Genomic DNA, 17,780 nt, shown 5'->3' with positions numbered 1-17,780 from the left:
ATCTACTGCAGACACACACAAAAAGACAGAACTACATTAACACCGCTGCACTCCTAAGACCCCAGAGAGATGAGATCTGAAGGGCTCAGGAAAAAAAGTCAAATATCCAATTGCTTCTCAAACCAGCTGAACTGTCATGGGACTTAACAGCAACACAAGGAGAAGCATCAACTGAGATGAGTTTTCCAGTGTATTTAACAGAATCTTCTGCTTTGGTATATAATATCACAGCCAACTGACTGGGCAAAATTTTCCCCTTGTCTAGCAGGGGGCCAGATATGGAGAAGCCGGAGATAAATCTATTGTTATAAAACAGTTGAATTTTCATTGAAACTGATTTAAGACCAAAAAGACACACAAATAAGAGGAGATGAAGAGAGAAGTGCACCATTTGTTGAAATCTGTGGCGATTAGTCGAGGACAGTGCAACATTGCTGAACCTTAAACCATTTATCACAAGGTTTAAGAAGAAATAGTGAAAAAATGAGTTATACCTGTGTGCTCTGGCGTACACCAGAAGTGGTTGCGCAGCAGAAGGAATAACACTATGTGCTCCTTTATAGTGCAGACAGCAAAACGTAACAGGCTTGAAGTACAACAAGGGAGCTTCAACACCAGAAAAAGCTGTCACAGGAGGGAAAATGAACAGAACAAAATAGATCGGCAAATATCTGGGGAGCCTGTGGGCTCTTCATCACCACAGGTCTCTGAAAACAGTACAGCCAAGCATCAGCCATGAATGACAAAGTCATTGCTACTGTAGCTATTTGGGCTGGGGGGTGAATTATGGGATCACCTGAGGTGCTTCCCAGCTCTATATTTCTGTAATTAAAAAAACACATCCTAAGGATATATAGAGATGCCACATTTAAAACCTTAGAAACTAACCCAAATGCCAAGAACGACGCAGAGAGCTTTATAAATGATGCTTGCAAACAATCAGATATCTTTCCAGTGGTCAACACTGCTACAGAAAACATTTATATGCCTTACACTGGAACATATGCTGTAAAGAAATGAACAATAAACCTTTACAGGAGGAGAGTCAGAAGTGAATAAAATCTCACCATTCCTACAGTACAACTGAAAGGACATTGCCATTGTTCATCCCACTTGTCAGATACAATAATTTATACCCTCGTACAAACTACTGAGAAAGTAAAGCACTTCTAGGATCTTTTGTCAAGAGAATTGCTAGAGCAAGGAAGTACAATGGGAATAGGCATTCAGCTTGGGAAGCTACAAAACAGTGAGGGAATAGATCAAAAGTGCTTGCAGAGCAGCAGTTCACTTATGTGCCCAGATACGAAGCAGTGTTTTAATATTTTAAAAAAATGCAGGACCACATGATATGAGAACGCTCCAAGTTGTTAAAAGTAAATACATAAATAAATAAAATGCAAAAGCTTCATCATGAAAATAACTCAGGCAAATAAGATATTTGCCACTACTTATGCATTCGTCTTATTAATTAGCTAAATAATGCAGGTAACAAGAATGTGGACACTATGCAAATATAATTTGGCCACTCCTGGTCACCATTTTGTCCAATACAGTTATGATTGAACTGGAGAGCTGCAGAACTTAAGAGTATGGCAGCTCAAGACAAGCAAACACATCTTTTCAAGTGGTGTTTTAAGAGATGTGGCTTGTCTATGAATTAGACCTGTAGCAGATATTGAGTTATACAACTACACTGCAAAGACAATCCCTGCTCCACAGCTCCAGGAGAACAGAAGAAGGATTGGAGGGGACAGACTAACCCAGGGATGCTCAGGACATCAGAGACAGAGCTAAGAAGCCACACAAGGGTAAATAGCACAAACAGCTAACAGTGGTCTGTAAAATGAAAAATGCCAACATACTGCATTCTTTCCCTTTCACCGGGTCGGGTAGTCCAGAGCACTCCACCGATGGGTTCGGGACAGCCACCCTCCATCTGGAGCCACTGCTGTCGCATTCGGTGTACTCGAAGTGATAATCTGTCTGCAAGCAATTACAAAGAGTTTCAGTTTCATCATAACATTTGCATATTAAGCTCATTAATCAAGACTGGGATTAGCAAACTCGGTTATAATTAAACCAGAAAGGAAGTAACTGGAGTGGAACACACTGTGCAGCACTCTCACTGCTTTGATGATCACCGTGTATCATTACAGAGCAAGCACAAAGCACCGGACGCTGTGCAGAACAAATGTTAAAGCAGAGGGTGGGATTTGCAGAAGCGCTTGAGAGACAGGACACGGATTCCACTAGAATTTTTTTCCCAGTCTCTTAGAGCAGGATTGATTCCAAACTTCTGGCCATCACGGTATGTGATCTACAGTAGCCAGCCAGGCTTCCCCTTTGGTCGACAGAGCAGTCCGTACCCAGAGCACAAGTCATCCCATGTTAGGCTGGATGTCTAAGATGGACGGGATGAATCATCTTTTGCAAATGCCTTCCCCTCTTCACCGATTGCAGAGGAAGCCCAGAGAAATTAGGGAACATAAACCCAGTATTGGGATACCTCTGAAAATGCCATCCAGGCTCAACTCTGAGGAGTGCCTCAAGGTGTCATGTGAGGGAAGATCATCCCCATGGTCTCTGTGACCAAGATAAATCCTGAGTAGTCTAACTGAAAAGCTATAAACTTTCTAGCACTAGCTAGAAGAGAATATTAGCTAGTTATCTTATTAATAATATTGATTCGGATCCTAAATACAGTCTAGACTCATGTCTACTCACATTTTTAGTTTTGTCTTTGTAGCTTTATTTCCAAATTCATGGCCCAGAATTTTACTATTTAAATAAACCCCAGCAACATCTCATTCTAGAATTGGTTTGGTATCAAAAGAGAGTTTGGATGAAGCTGGCAGAATTGTTGCATATCTTTCTTCAAAGGGAACAGACCTATATTAAAATGACACATCCTGGCAAGCTCCATGAGATGGTTCCACAGGGGCAAGGCCACCTCCAGCTCCCTTTGCAGTCAACAGAGGGAAAGTGTTGGCCACATGCTTATTTTAGACAACATCTGCAGAGTGGATAAGGAGATAATACATGCCCTAGAAAAGTCTCTTTCTCTCCACTGGCTACAGAGGGAGACCAGCCACTTGGTTTGGATGGAGACTTCTCCATTTCCTCGGGGGAACCCCACCTCTGACACCGCACAGCCCTGTGTGGCCCATAGAAATAACACACAAAATCATGGGACTGAGGAAAATGGGACCAGAGCTTTAACCACAGGCTCAAGATTTATGCAGCTTTAAGGTAGACTGGTGTGGTGGATCCATAAAATGTGTTGGTTCCTTTCAATTTAGCTGGATTGTCCTGGCAGGACTGGCCATAAACCAAAGTGGGGAAAGGCAATGGTCATGTCCACTGCCCAAGGGACAAGGAGAAGCGCTCCTTAGCTGGCATAGCTCCCCCATGAGGCAGCATAAATCTGCCTTCCTGAAGATCTGTGCCACCACAACTGCAGACATCGGTCCCTAAGCTACGGTCCCCGAGGAGGAGGTACTGTGTGCACACAGGATTATTTTGGGGGAGATCTTTTCCTGCTCCTTCTATGACCCCTTGCAGTGCCAACATCCCACATGATGGAGCGGAACAGGGGGAATCAGGTGGAAAAAGGTCGGTCCATGCTGGCTCTGGTATAGATTAGTTAATCCCTGCAAATATTAAGCTGGCTCACAAGAAGACTTGCAATTCTGCTCATTTACTTATAGAAAAACAAACAATACTGAGTTTAATACTTTTCTTACTGTTACCATAGCTCTCCAGAGATATTCAGATGTTAATAAAGTTCTATCTAAACATCATTAAAGCCTTTGGTATTTTGCTTCCAAGTGCAAATAATATTCTGCTTTCTCTGGAATTAATATTTTCCTGGTTCAATAAATGTCTTTGTGGCTCAGCCTGTGGTTTACAAACTTAACTAACAGCACAGCAGAAAGAAAAACTATTTGTCTCAAAAATAAATCAAAGTATAAGAAGATACTATCAAATCCAGAGCTACATATGCAATACGATATACCACATTCTCAACTATATGAATATACTCAATTAAAATACACATTTTCCCTCTTTCGTTATACAATCTTCAACAAACAGAAAAAAACCAGTCCTTAATCATCTTCATGTGAAATCTGCCTATAAGAAAACCAGAATATATAAATAACATATCTGTAATAGATCCACCTCATAGTTCATATGACATAAGAAAAAATGATCTATTAAATTAAATATGCAAGACTGGAGTGAAGTAAAGTAAAGGATATTGAAACTCTCTGAATCTGACTCGTTTTCAGATCTCATTTCTATTTCACATCAGGTCAAAACAATCATAGAGAGTACTTTGTTACCAACAATCCAGGTTGTTCTCACGGCCTCCCACCCTCTCAAAATCCACTTCAAGGGATGTCAAGCCAGCAACCCCTGTGCAGCCATGGAGGGGTCAGGCGGTCTCAGAAGTGGTGCAGCTGGCAGGGACACCCCATGCCGTGCAGAAATGGCTCCTCTAATGGTGAATGACTGTCAGCTATCACTGGAGATTAAAAAGTCAGGACAGTAACTAAAATTATAAAGAAAAAAGAGTTTCTGCTCTCATTCCACATTCAGGCAGAAGAGTCAGGTCTCCATCCTTCCTCTTTGATCTCTTCATAGAAATCTCTCCAACTTTAATGAGCCACATGAGGTTTCCGGGGGAGACGGACCCAGCAAATGTCCTTCCCTCTGACCACCCCATCCCTGTGTGCAGCTAGCTGTGTCCACCGAGGAGTCTCCAGGCTCACTAGGAAGGCTGTACAGCAGAAATAAGTTCTTACGTGGTCTCTTTCCATTGCTTTTTCCTCTACCGTGATCAGTTCTCTTACGGAAGAGGGGGATTATTTTTCTTTGTTTTCTATCTGACTTGCAACTCAGCTTTATGTCTAAAAACTACTCCATGGACCTGCTTGTTCCTCTGGTAACTGACTGTAATAAAGACTCTGCAAATTAATTTCTGCCCTTGGTCACACACACAGTGCTCCAAAATCCATTCCAGCTACCATCTTCTCCCTTATGCTATAGTTTTCCCTAGAAACAACCACTGAGGGTACAGTTGTATCTCTTGTTTAAAACCAGAATATACCTGCGTTGCATTGCAGACATGACAGCAGCTCATAACTTTGGCTGAACCACTTGCCAGCTTTAAATTAACCACCCTGGCTACTTATAGCAGGTGAATATAAATGCATAGATCTTTCATTCAGCTGAATTATCCAGCATCTCAAGCTGATTTAGCAGCCACGGTGATGCCGTCCTCAGCACCCGGCGTAGCTCAGGTCCATCCTACGAGTTGGAAGCAGCCTTGACTGCAGCACTGACACACGTGATGTATGCAAGCACTGGAAATCACCCATTAACGCTGGCTTACCGGGCTCAGCGCTTCTAATCTGCCTCGGCAATTTGAACTTCCATATATAGAAGGCTGACAGGAGCCTCCTCAGCACTGCGGGGTGCTTACAAAACCTTTGCATCTCACTGAAAAGTGCCGTTCCAGTATGCTGGGATTTCTTCTCCTCCCTGACAGAGAAATTTCTTCACCCACCCATTCTCTGAAACAAATTTCATGGCAAACCCATTGCCAGATGTTATCTGTTGCTGGCTATTACTCTGTTTTTGCTTTCAGTGTTTTTTCCCCACTATCATCCAGACATATAGTATCTTTAAATTTGGCCATGCGCCTGTTTTCATTTCAACCGTAATTCTGACTCTGTTTTATTACTTTTCTGGGCTTGGCCCTAGTGTTCTAAACATTTCCCTCCCCCAGTTCAGCTGTTATTTCCTATAACATTTCCTATTTTATTGCTCATAATTCCGAGGCTTTGGCAAAACTGATTTGAGTTTCAGACTCAAAGAGTAGGTTTCCATAGGTAAGTGTCTCCCAGGAAAAAAATGAACACCACCATATATAGGGTTAAGCTTAAAATAAAAGCAATTTTCTAAATGGAAAATTGATGCTGTTCCAAGAAGCTGCTCAGAATCAATGTGTAGTCCTCAGCATTAAATTTCAAATGAAAGGCTAATAGTAACCTGAAAAATGTCACCAAAAATAGGCAAGTGCATTTGTTTTACCCTACAATGAATCTTGCGTTATTGTTCTTGGAGAATTAGTGAAATCACATCTGCAGTACCATGCAAAGCCGTTATAGGAAACTCTCTGACGTACGTACGCTCTCTTTGAAGGACATTGTGTACAAAGAGATGCCCTCATGAATGCACGTGATGTCAATGAGATGGTGCACTGGTCACAGCTCTGCCAGGGGGAGAAAAAAATGACAGAATTTGTCCAACATCCTATGTTCAAAAAGCATCGATATGGGATCGATGGCATGGATCTGCCACCCTTGTACATATCCTGTGCAAAACTCCAGCAAACATCCCCTGGCTCGAGTCTTGCATCTGGGCAGGAACAACCCCAGGTTCCAGTATAGGTTGGGGAATGACCTATTAGAGAGCAGTGTAGGGGAAAGGGACCTGGGGGTCCTGGTGGACAGCAGGATGACCATGAGCCAGCACTGTGCCCTTGTGGCCAAGAAGGCCAATGGCATCCTGGGGTGTATTAGAAGGAGGGTGGTTAGTAGGTCGAGAGAGGTTCTCCTCCCCCTCTACTCTGCCCTGGTGAGACCTCATCTGGAATATTGTGTCCAGTTCTGGGCCCCTCAGTTCCAGAAGGACAGGGAACTGCTGGAGAGAGTCCAGCGCAGGGCCACAAAGATGGTTAAGGGAGTGGAGCATCTCCCGTGTGAGGAAAGGCTGAGGGAGCTGGGGCTCTTGAGCTTGGAGAAGAGGAGACTGAGAGGCGACCTCATTCATGTTTATAAATATGTAAAGGGTGAGTGTCAGGAGGATGGAGCCAGGCTCTTCTCGGTGACAACCAATGATAAGACAAGGAGTAATGGGTTCAAACTGGAACACAAGAGGTTCCACTTAAATTTGAGAAGAAACTTCTTCTCAGTGAGGGTGACAGAGCCTGGAACAGGCTGCCCAGGGGGTTGTGGAGTCTCCTTCTCTGGAGACATTCAAACCCGCCTGGACGCCTTCCTGTGTAACCTCATCTGGGTGTTCCTGCTCCGGCGGGGGGATTGGACTGGATGAGCTTTCGAGGTCCCTTCCAATCCCTGACATTCTGTGATTCTGTGGTGGCACCTGCACCTCCTGCTCTGCAGCCCTTCCCCAGCTCCCAGACCACCATGAGCTGGCTGAGTGGCAATTCAGTGAGGCATGTCCCCTTCAGCGTCTCCTCCAACTCCACTGCCTCTCTTCTCATACAATCCTTGGCTTGATTTCAAGTGGCACCAAGTGGTCCTCCTTGCCCAGGTACCTGGACCCAGTGCATGTAGTGTTAGATGTCTCCAGTGCGGAGTTCTACATCTGAGATTGTCACATCATGGTCCTTTACAACAGTTGACAGACACAGGGCACAGCTCCTCTCAAATTACATGTCCGTTTCAGGGCTTTTCTAAAACTCTAGAAGTATCAGTTTCCTCTCCATTGGCTGAGAGCTTTCTCACAGGCAACTCCCTGTAGAACTGAGCTATCTCTATGACAAAGACCAACACCCACTTCAATGCCTTTCCTACCTTTCTCCACCAATCTTTTCATTCCCTCCTTTCACCTAGATGGGAGACACCCTGTAGCACTTCCCACTCAACTAGAACTGAAGGGTAGAGAGGTCACACGTCCTTCACCCAATTCCCAATGGTTGATCTGGGCAGAAAACAATGGATGAAGTCCAGGAGCAATAAACATTTGCCATATCTGTTATGAAATATAATAGAAGAGTCTCTTGCAATTTAACAGCTTGCTCTGCTCATGTTGTTTTCCAAACAAAGACATCACTGAAGAAAAAAAAAAATTGACCCTACCTGCCACAACATTACTAAACAACTCTCAAGAGTTCCGTCATTTATTCCTCCCCTGAACTTGCGCTGCTTGTTCCACCCATACTTTTGCTTAACCCGATTTACTGCACACAATGCTATTAAAAGATATTGTTTGCCAAAAGGGGCATCCATAATCTTCACAGACCCATGTGCTACCTATTTTTACATGTGCAACAGGGATTAGCTGTGTATTTATTTTTAAAAAAAAAAAAAGACCCACACACAAATAAGAGCTAAGAGCCTCTTTAGGGAAAGAATGAATATAAGAGACAATGTTTTCACTTCCCTGGTACACTGAGATGTGATATCCCAAAAGACAGCAGATGTAGAAACACGGCAATGTCTCTACCTGGCTGTGGCCGTTTCCCCATGTCTGGCCTCTGCATCATTTGCACACTCAGGAATTACATTTTCAACACTTTCCGACCACTCCAGTGCTTTCAAGGGCTGCCTATCAGTCATTTATCCTAATTCAAGCTTTAAAAGAGGAGATGCAACTTGCCATTTATTATCAGTTTCGGGCTTCTAGCCCATCCTCCTCTTTTACTGCACTCATTATTTCTAATTATATCCTCTGGCGTCAGTAAATATTCCTGCTTCCCCTCTGTGCTCCCACCATCCCCAGCCCATGAGCCAGCAGCAGACCCGTCCGTCACCAGGGCTCCGTCACATCATTCATCCAGACCTAATGCCCAAATCTACGCTTCTCCTGAATGTGAACACATTCTTCTTAAATCTCCTTTGAAATTACTTATATTAGTGCTTTTCAGCTGAAAACTTGAGCCGGGCTTTTAATTATTTCCATCTTTAGTCCTAAATCCCTGAATTCTTTAAGACATGTATGTGTATTCTATCACATTTCTCTTTCCGGACTCCTTATTCATTTGTGGCTTTTTTGGCAGGGAGAAACCCAGCCCTATTTGCATTACTTAGAACCCCACAAGGCAGCTGCATATATTCGGGCTTACTGAAAATCAGGCTATTTGCATCTTGAGCCTAATTCAAGTACCAGGTTTCAACCACCAGAAGCTGAGACTGAAACACTGCCAAAGCCATCTGCAAATTAAAGATGAACTGAAGAGGTTTGCTGAATGTAAGCCAAAATTTAGCAAAAATATATCATCAATATTTGTGAGGAATCAGAATAAATTACACTTTAGGTAAGTTTTTCTATAACCTGTTTAAACATAATTTCCAGGATTCTAACCCAAATGTATTAAAATAAATGTCTAGTCCTAGCCCAGTGAGCAGAGTGACTTGCAGTAGAGAATTCTCTGCAGAATGATGAGGTGAGTTCAGAGAACCATGAGCAGTTCCATCAGCAGAAGGAGGACAGAGACAACCCTTATCAATATTTAGAAACAAACGGCTGATAAAAAAGTGTTTGGATTAATATTGTGTCTCAGTGGAAATGAGAAAGGTACTGAGCTCTCATGCCAACTGGGTCAAAGGATTCCTTTTTCCCTTGGTGAACATACTGCAGCATGGGACGATGGTCAGCAGAGGCAGAAGGTGCTTCCAGTACATCTCAGATGTCCAGAGCAGGGCATATGAACTGTACTTGTTTCTCCCTCTGGAGCTGGAGCAGTTAGCTAGCCTAGCTTAGACACAAAATCACAGAATGCTTGGGGTTGGAAGGGACCTCTGGAGATCATCCAGTCCAACCCACCTGCTAAAGCAGGTTCACCAGAGCAGATCACACAGGAATGTGTCCAGGTGGGTTTGAATGTCTCCAGAGAAGGAGACTCCACAGCCTCTCTGGGCAGCCTGTTCCAGGGCTCTGGTACCTCAAAGGAAAGAAGTTTCTCCTCATATTCAGATGGAACCTCCTGTGCTTCAGTCTGTGCCCATTGCCCCTCATCCTATCGTTGGGCATCACTGAAAAGAGTCCGGTCCATCCTCTTGACACCCACCCTTGAGATATTTATAAACATTGATGAGATCCCCTCTCAGCTTCTCTTCTCCAGGCTGAACAGCCCCAGCTCTCTCAGTCTTTCCTCATAATAAAGATGCTCCAGACCCCTCATCACCTTGGTAGCCCACCGCTGGACTCCCTCCAGTAGTTCCTTGTCCATAAGTTTCCATGCAAGCATCTGAGTTTGGGTGGGACAAGTCCGTTCCTGTGTATCTCCTCACCCAGCTGTGACACATTGGGCTGCCGTTCCAATTCTTGATGTGTTGGTGCAGCCTCTGAACAGTTCCCAGTCCAAGAGGCACCCACCTCTTAACTGAGCCTCCCAGAGGTGCTTGTCATGGAAATTACATGTTATTACTATGGCAGAGCTTGAAAGTAAGAGATAGCAGGGCTAGAAGGGCACTTCAGAAGTTATTTAGTCCATCTTCTTGTCCCCCATACCTAAAGCATTCCTGACAGAAGTTTGTCCAGCCTCTTAGAAAACCCCCAGCGATGGATTTTCCGTAGCTTCCCAGGGTAAAGCTCGTAGCTATCGGCTAGATAAAACGATGCTAATGTGCACGGACCATTCGTCAGGCAGCTAAGGAAGCAGTTATTGTCATCAAGGAGGCTGACTACAAGAGCTGGGAGAAATATGTGGGTGTGAAGGGTTTGTTTGTTGAAAAGCACAGCCCATTTCAACACAAAAACAGATTCAGAGAGTGGGCTGGCACCAAAGGCTGGCTGCCTCCTTCAAGAAACTGCATTTACTATACTATACATTTACTATACATTTACTATATGGTTTGTTAAGGACCATGGAGATTTCTCCAGCTTTCCTGGGCACTGGACAGGGTCCAACACAATCATTTTTCAGTAGAGATGGTGTGCTTTTCCACTCTGACATTTCTTCAACCAAATCTCTTTCAGCAGCAGTCCAGTAATGACTGGGAGAGTTTTTATTATCATTATCTTATTTACCCTTTCAGCAACCATTTTCAGCCTGAAAAGGTCAGGTCAGCCAGCAGCCCTTTGACTGTAAGAAATTTATTTCTCTTTTATATAAAACTTCACAAAGAAGCTATGTGCAGCACTAGCCCAGCCACCTTTGAAAATCTCTGGGATTATTTGTTTTTGCAACCTAGAGAGACAAGTAGTTCCTAGTAAAACAGTGGCTCTTTCATCCAGGGCCTCACCTGTTACCCAGCTATGTCAATACAAGATATCCATCAACTTCATAGGACAACAGGATGAGCCCCAGTCAACCAGCTCATTTATTCATCACCCTAAGTATTAAATAACAAGTGATGGGCATTGACAACCTTGCAAGTAAAACTCTAGGGAAAGTAAAGACGTTTCTGCTTCTTAAGATCATTCAACTGAATTTAATGGGTGGAGATGCCAAATACAGAATTCTATAGGACGGTGCAAAATGGCCCTCAAAAGATTATTTTCAGCCAGACAAACTGTATCTGTGGTGGCATCTCCACTGATGGCTTATTAATTTTATAAGGTGTATAGGGCAGTTTGCTTGCCCTAACTTACATTTTTTCTCTTACCTTGTGTCAGCACTACAGCTTAGAACAACCTGATCCATCATAAAGTCTTTTTTTTTTTTTTTCACTAGTTTTTAGCCAAAACGACTCCCTGATCCAGTTCATCGCACGCTGTGTGAGTGCTGCTCACGAGGAGAAAGCAGCAAGGAGTGGCCAAGGTGGAAAGATGGAGAGCAGAAGAGAAGAGAACAGAGCAGACCTAATGGCCACACAGACTTACAGTGGGTTAAACTGATGGTGAAAATGCACCTTGATCCTGATGTCTCCTCTCCCAGCTTTCATAGCTGTGTTATTCGAGGGTTTGGGTCTCTCTTGGGCACCAAAGAACAGTTTAATGAATATGGAAATTAAAACGGTCTCTAGGGATACACGTCTCCACAGCCACTCAACAGAATTTCCAAATGCATATTCTGGTTCATAGCAACAAAATCTTATAAGTCTTCATCAAAGAGAGATTTTTTTTTTATGTCAATCAGGCCATAAAAATAGTTAAAGAATAAACTTTGTTTTCTAACTGCATCTTTGGTGAAATGCTGACTCCTGTTTTAGCACTTCTCCTCTTGCTTTACATAAAGTAACTTTCAGGAAGGCCATTAGCAAGAAATTCAGACACATGATACACACTTGCATGGTATCTTAAATCCTAAAATACTTTTTTCCTAAAGGAGAAGGTAGGAGTTAAATCCTCCCATCCTGCTCCATCTCCTCCCCATAGCTTGACTTGGCTAATTTGGAGCTGTGGGAGTGAGGGCTGTAGAGGCATCTGAGATAAAGTACATGAGACAGAAGTAGTAAATGGCACCTCATAAAAATGGTGGGAGATCTCAAATCCCTTAGCGAACATGAGGATTAGGGATTTTTTACAATGCGCAGGCAGGTTAGTTTGGACCAGAGGCAGAAGTCCTCCTCCTTGGTCAAGTGCTGGCTTGCTGTAGAGTCTCAAAGAAGTCTTCACTCATCTGCCCTACAAGTGTAATCTCATTTAGCACACCTGGAGTGGATACACTTCTCTGCAGAGTATTTTGGGAACCGGTCCATTTTGAGCTAAAGTCAAATTATACAGCAAGTCAGGAGCGGAATCCAGAAGTTGATTCCTTAAGCAGATAATACTTCCTACTCTACAGGCAAAGGGCAAACCCACAAAACAGATCTCAGTTAGCTAATGTAATTCCACATTTCACCCGTGGTCTGCATAGCTCCAGAAGAATGAAAGGCTTAAGGCACTTATTTTCTTTACACTTAAGACTCTGTAATAGGCCAGTTACAGAAGCCTCAAATAGGATGCTTGTATCAGAACAGAGCTTGTAAAAACAGCAGGTTAATAACCTGTCGCTGTGTCTCTGAGGGGTCATTCCATGTATGAGAGCTGCCAAACACACAGCAGAAAGGGGGCATAAGCTGTCAAATAGTATAGCACAGAAAGCAGCAGAAGTTTCCCTGTTTCTCCACAGACACATCCTTCTTATCATCTGGTACAAGAAGTCTCCTCTCGAAGCTGAAGGGATATTCCTGCAATCATTCATTCTTGGGCTTCACTGTCTGGCACTATGAAAACCAGTGCTGGTTAATACCTGTGGAGTATGCTGGTTTTAGAATAGGATGCCAGTCAAATAAGAGTGTTACAAGGATCAGGAAAAACATTTCAACACAGCTCTCAGGTGGGACCTGCTGATGCAGGACTGGGATAACGAGTTCCACCTTCAGAAAACTTTTAATAATATACATTCCTGTACCTCCTACAATGTCACCAAACCTTTTAGCTGAAAGTTAACTGTCTCGGGAGCTGCACAACTTTCTCAGGTCACAAATAAATTTAAATGATGGCATGAAACTGTCTGGCCTGTTTCCAAAAGCAAGGATAGAAGAGAAATGAGAGAGATGTATTCAATACCAAGAGCTTCCGCTGAGAGGAAAATCTGCTAGATGTGATCAATTAATTTGTTGTAATAAAGAGTACTGTAACCTGCTATCGATCATTTTTGTCCTGTTCTTTCTATTAGATGGATTTCTAATACATGCACATGTCAGGAGGCTGGACGGAATATTATTCAAGCAAGTCTTTCAACTGGCTTTTTTAACTACAAATCATGCAATTATATTGTTAAGAAGTCGGGGATGTGTTAAAGATCTGATGACATTTCATTTATGACTGTTGTCTAGGTAGGGCCTCCAAGGTATACTAAATACAAACAAATAAAAAAAGCAGTCACCTTTAGCTAGTGTGTGGGCACGTACACACCTGCATGTGCATTTTTAATACACACACACAAAAACTCACACAAGGATAATTCTGTCATCGTTTAACCCACAGGCTCCATCTCTCCTTGGCTGAAAAATTTTGGTACAGCTCCACTGTCTGCAGCAGAGCTACACTGATTTACACCCACGGAGACTCAAGCTTCTGGTTTATCTTTTAACAGAAAGACAAAAGGTGGTTAAGGGTATACATAGGTGGAATTTGGTGTTTCTCACTGCTGCTCCCTGAGAACCCTCGATCGTGCAGCCAGAACTGCAACTTTTTTTCTCTGCTTTCAAGCCCTTCCAGCAATGACAGCTAATTAGGTGCCACAGAATTACCTTTCATCTTCCACCTGTGTGCTGGTGGTGACTAATTGCATTCACAGAATGAATCAGAAAGCAATTCCAAGCACGCCAGTAAATCCCACCATGGGCCAGCGCGAGGAGACTCTGTAAGGAGCTAGACAAGGTGGAATTGACCTTGCCAGAACACAGATGGCAAGGATGACAAAGCAGGAGCTTGATGTCTTTCCATACCTTGGAATTAAAAAAAATGCTCTAAGAAATCGCTCCTTTCATGATGCAACATCTCACTGCAGTCGGGGCACTGGGCACAAACGCTGCTCCATTCCGGGGCCTCACCGTGGTTTCCCAGGGTCTGTGGCATGGGAATGTCAAGGCAACATCCACAGAGCTCAAAAGGAGGGTTGTAGGCAACTTCTGCCATCTGCTTGCTCACAGCCACTGAAATACTGTGGCAAAGTCCGTGGCCGGATTTCCTGCCAGGATCCGACAAACCCATTTCCCTCATCCTCTCTCTCCCCAGATGCTTTTATGTTGTGTTACACATCACTGAAGTGCTGGTGTTCCAAGAGGAATATTAACATTAAATATAAATATAGGCATTACAACCAAAGCCATTTGTTCCTTTCTGTCGCTTACAAATCTATTCTCCTTACCCTGCGCTACCCCAACCTCATGTTTCTCCTGCAGCCCGTCTCTGTGGCACCTCAACAAATATGCACATACACACATTTGACACCAATTACCTCTGCATGGGGATTCAGATCAGCCTGACAAGGGATTGCCAATAGCAAGGAACCAATTACCTGAGCTCCTAAGGTCTGTAGAGTTGGACATAAAATATGCTGATGGACAGTGAGAGGAAAATACATCGGGGGGGCAACGCAACTGCCTGTGCGTAGAACCTGAAGTGCTTCAGTGTGTGCTTTACCTCAGCTACCTGGAGACGAGGCCGTGACTCCAGCAAGACAAAAACCACGCTTCAAGTGAAGCACATGCTGCTCTGAGACACGTGCAGGGGTTTGCAGAGCTGAATCGTAGATTCGTTTGGGTGGGAAGGGACCTCCAAAGCTCACCCAGTGCCACCCCTGCCATGAGCAGGGACATCTGCACCAGCTCAGGTTGCTCAGAGCCCCGTCCAGCCTGGCCTGGGATGTCTCCGGGGATGGGGCATCCACCACCTCTCTGGGCAACCTGGGACAGGGTTTCACCACCCTTACTATAAAACATTTCTTCCTCATGTGTAGCCAGAATCTCCCCTCCTTTAGTTTAAAACCGTTACCCCTGAAAGGGATATAGGTGCCACAAAATACAGGAGAACAGAAATGTAACTCATGACAAAACAGAAAGGCATTCCCACCCACAGAGTAAACCAGGAGCAACTAAAGGCTCTTCGCGTTCCTTTAAGGACTGTGACGTAAAGCTCCAGTTAAAACAGCTGCAGTAATACTTCCCTATAAGATCCACATAACGACTTTTCCACCTTTCATTATTTCTATTTACTATTTCTATGCAAAACTCCCATGGGAAAAGGTCACAAAAGATTTGGACAGAGATAGTCTTCAGCAAGCGGCGCAGAAAAAACAATTTACAACCCTTTCCCTGGGGTAGTGACAATCCTCTCTTGACCCTGGAGATGCTGATGAGAATTTTTCCTAGTCTTGTGTCATTGCCAAGTCAGACCAGTCTCATCCCCCCCGCAAAGAGCAGATGCCAGAGTCCCCACTTTGTCTCTGTCCCCTTGGCCACCCCTCAGTGTCACTGCTCATGCCTGCGAGGGGTGGCCAAGCTGCTCGGATCTGCCCCGGGCAGCAACAATAGCTCAGGAAACCGCTTTGCTCCCTCGGTTCCTCTGCAGGTAGCACAGAGCAACGGAGCCAAACCCCAGCAAACAAAAGTTCAATCAGTCGAGACCCAAAATAGAAACGAGACCGTGCCGACTGTTACAACAGAGCTCAGAAAGAGTTGCATGGGCCTGATTGCATGCAGAGCTAAAAAAGGCACAATATTTGTTCCTGGCGCTGCAGAATTTTCATATGAGTCCCTCATACTATTAATATTATTAATTCTGAGCCAAAAGCAGAAGAGCCTCCTTGTTAAATAGGAATTTATAGAACTGAAGGCTCAGGTTCGCTGTGCTGCTCCACAGTCACCAGCGACAGAGAATCAGGCTCCGTGCCTTTGCCACGCAGCTGGGGAAGGAATTGTAGATCGCACCCTAATGCTAAAATGTACAGGAACCAACCCCAAAAAAGCACCAATGGCAAAATTCATAGCAAGTTTGCAATTATAACAACAAAGCAAATCTACACCTCTCCCCAAAACTGGAGCGTCACTTGAGGCACAAGTATGAGGAAAGATAACAGTATGTGCTCAAGTCAGTCTCCGTTCAGCAAAAGTTTTCTGAGCGTGCTGGAAGTTCGGCATCTGAGTTCTTGACCAGCTCATGACACACACATTGACATTACCTAGCTTCTTGAAAATTCATGTCCGAAGCAGGATCTCCTTGCAGGGGTTTGTGTTCCTGCTCTAACTGGAAAATGTGAAATTCTGAGATGGCACCCATTGAAACGGGTGAGAACAGTCCTGATGTCAATACCTGCTCTGCACTGCTCTTCTCAGCTTCTAGATCTGAGATCTGAAATGAGAGACTCTGAAAAATCTTAGCACTCATTGTTTGGCTTACATCTGCTTTCTTACGACAGAGAATATCAAAGCACACCTTGGGCGATCTGGTGTCTTTATCCTCATAGCACCTTTCTAGGGGAGACAAGTGTCATTATCCCAAATTTAATTCTTCACGAGAGCTCAGACCCAGGGTAATCAGGCCAATATTTGCAAAAGGTACGCAAGAGCCTTGCTCCTATCCAGGCACCTGTTCTACAGAAGCTGGGCTCTTGACTTGCTTAGAGTCATGCCCCAAGTGATAAGACAAGGTGCCACACAAGAAAGTCAAATGCAGGTCTCCTGAGGGTCTAAAGATTGGACCAATCTCTTCCTTAAGAGCATTCTAAATCTGTAGTGTCAATCCTAACTGATGGACTGGTGGAAATGAAGTGCTTTCACCGCGGGAGGAAATCTTGTAGCAGCCCCCACCATGGCAATCCCAACCAGCACCTCCGCAGAGATCCAAAAATCAGCAAAATAGGAACACTTGGCCCCATTTTTCTCATTCTGCAAAGCTTTCCTGATAATCCACCTGTTTTCTTGCCAAGGTAATCTCATCACATGAAATCAGGGGCATGGGCTTCTCCAGCAAATTAGGCAGATAGCTCTGCTAAACACGCTTTTATTGAGCAAACAGGCTTCCCCGTTGGAAGGCAGCAGGTGCCGTTCCAAGGCGCTTGGCATGCAGGGTGCTATGCCAGGCCACCGACATCATCCATCTTACGTCAGCCAGCATGATGGAACCAGCACAAGGTTAATGTAGTCTAGATGTAAAAAAAAAAAAAAGAAAAAAAAGAAAAAAAGAAAAATAATACACTGAAAGGCAATGTGCATATAAAGCAGCCAATTTCCAAATACTCTGCATTTCTCAGGCTAACGTTGGTGTGGGTTTCCACAGCATCTTCCCAGCCCTGACCACATTGCACTTCGCAAGCATTGACGTTTTAAGCAAGACTCAACATTTAAAGAACAACAAGTAGAAATGAACAGATGTCATATGAGCAACAAGTTTTGACCTTGCAGTGGGCAACCGAATGCATTCTTAATTGGCCCTGAAAATCAGAATTAAGCCAGGCATAGAATGATTATGTTTTCATTTTTCTCCGCAAACTGTTCCTATTTCACCAGTATCAAATCTGTCCTGAGCTGGGAGTCTGGAAGTTTGCTGTCCTCATTTAAATGAGTCTAAATATCTCCCTTCACTGTCCAAGG

General features: G+C 44.0%; 1 protein-coding gene across 1 annotated transcript in view; it reads right to left on the bottom strand.

The window, feature by feature from the left end:
* ELAPOR2 (endosome-lysosome associated apoptosis and autophagy regulator family member 2) overlaps positions 1–17,780 on the bottom strand; it is a 104,363-nt gene that overhangs the window by 49,224 nt on the left and 37,359 nt on the right. The window contains exon 2 of the mRNA XM_065633086.1: positions 1,866–1,986. Within this exon, the coding sequence (XP_065489158.1) occupies positions 1,866–1,986 (121 nt within the window). The remainder of the gene's footprint in view (positions 1–1,865; positions 1,987–17,780) is intronic.

Source organism: Caloenas nicobarica, chromosome 1 (assembly GCF_036013445.1).
Source record: "Caloenas nicobarica isolate bCalNic1 chromosome 1, bCalNic1.hap1, whole genome shotgun sequence".
Taxonomy (NCBI): domain Eukaryota; kingdom Metazoa; phylum Chordata; class Aves; order Columbiformes; family Columbidae; genus Caloenas; species Caloenas nicobarica.
The sequence above is the reverse complement of the archived record's forward strand: the minus strand, read 5'-3'. Positions and strand labels throughout refer to the sequence as shown.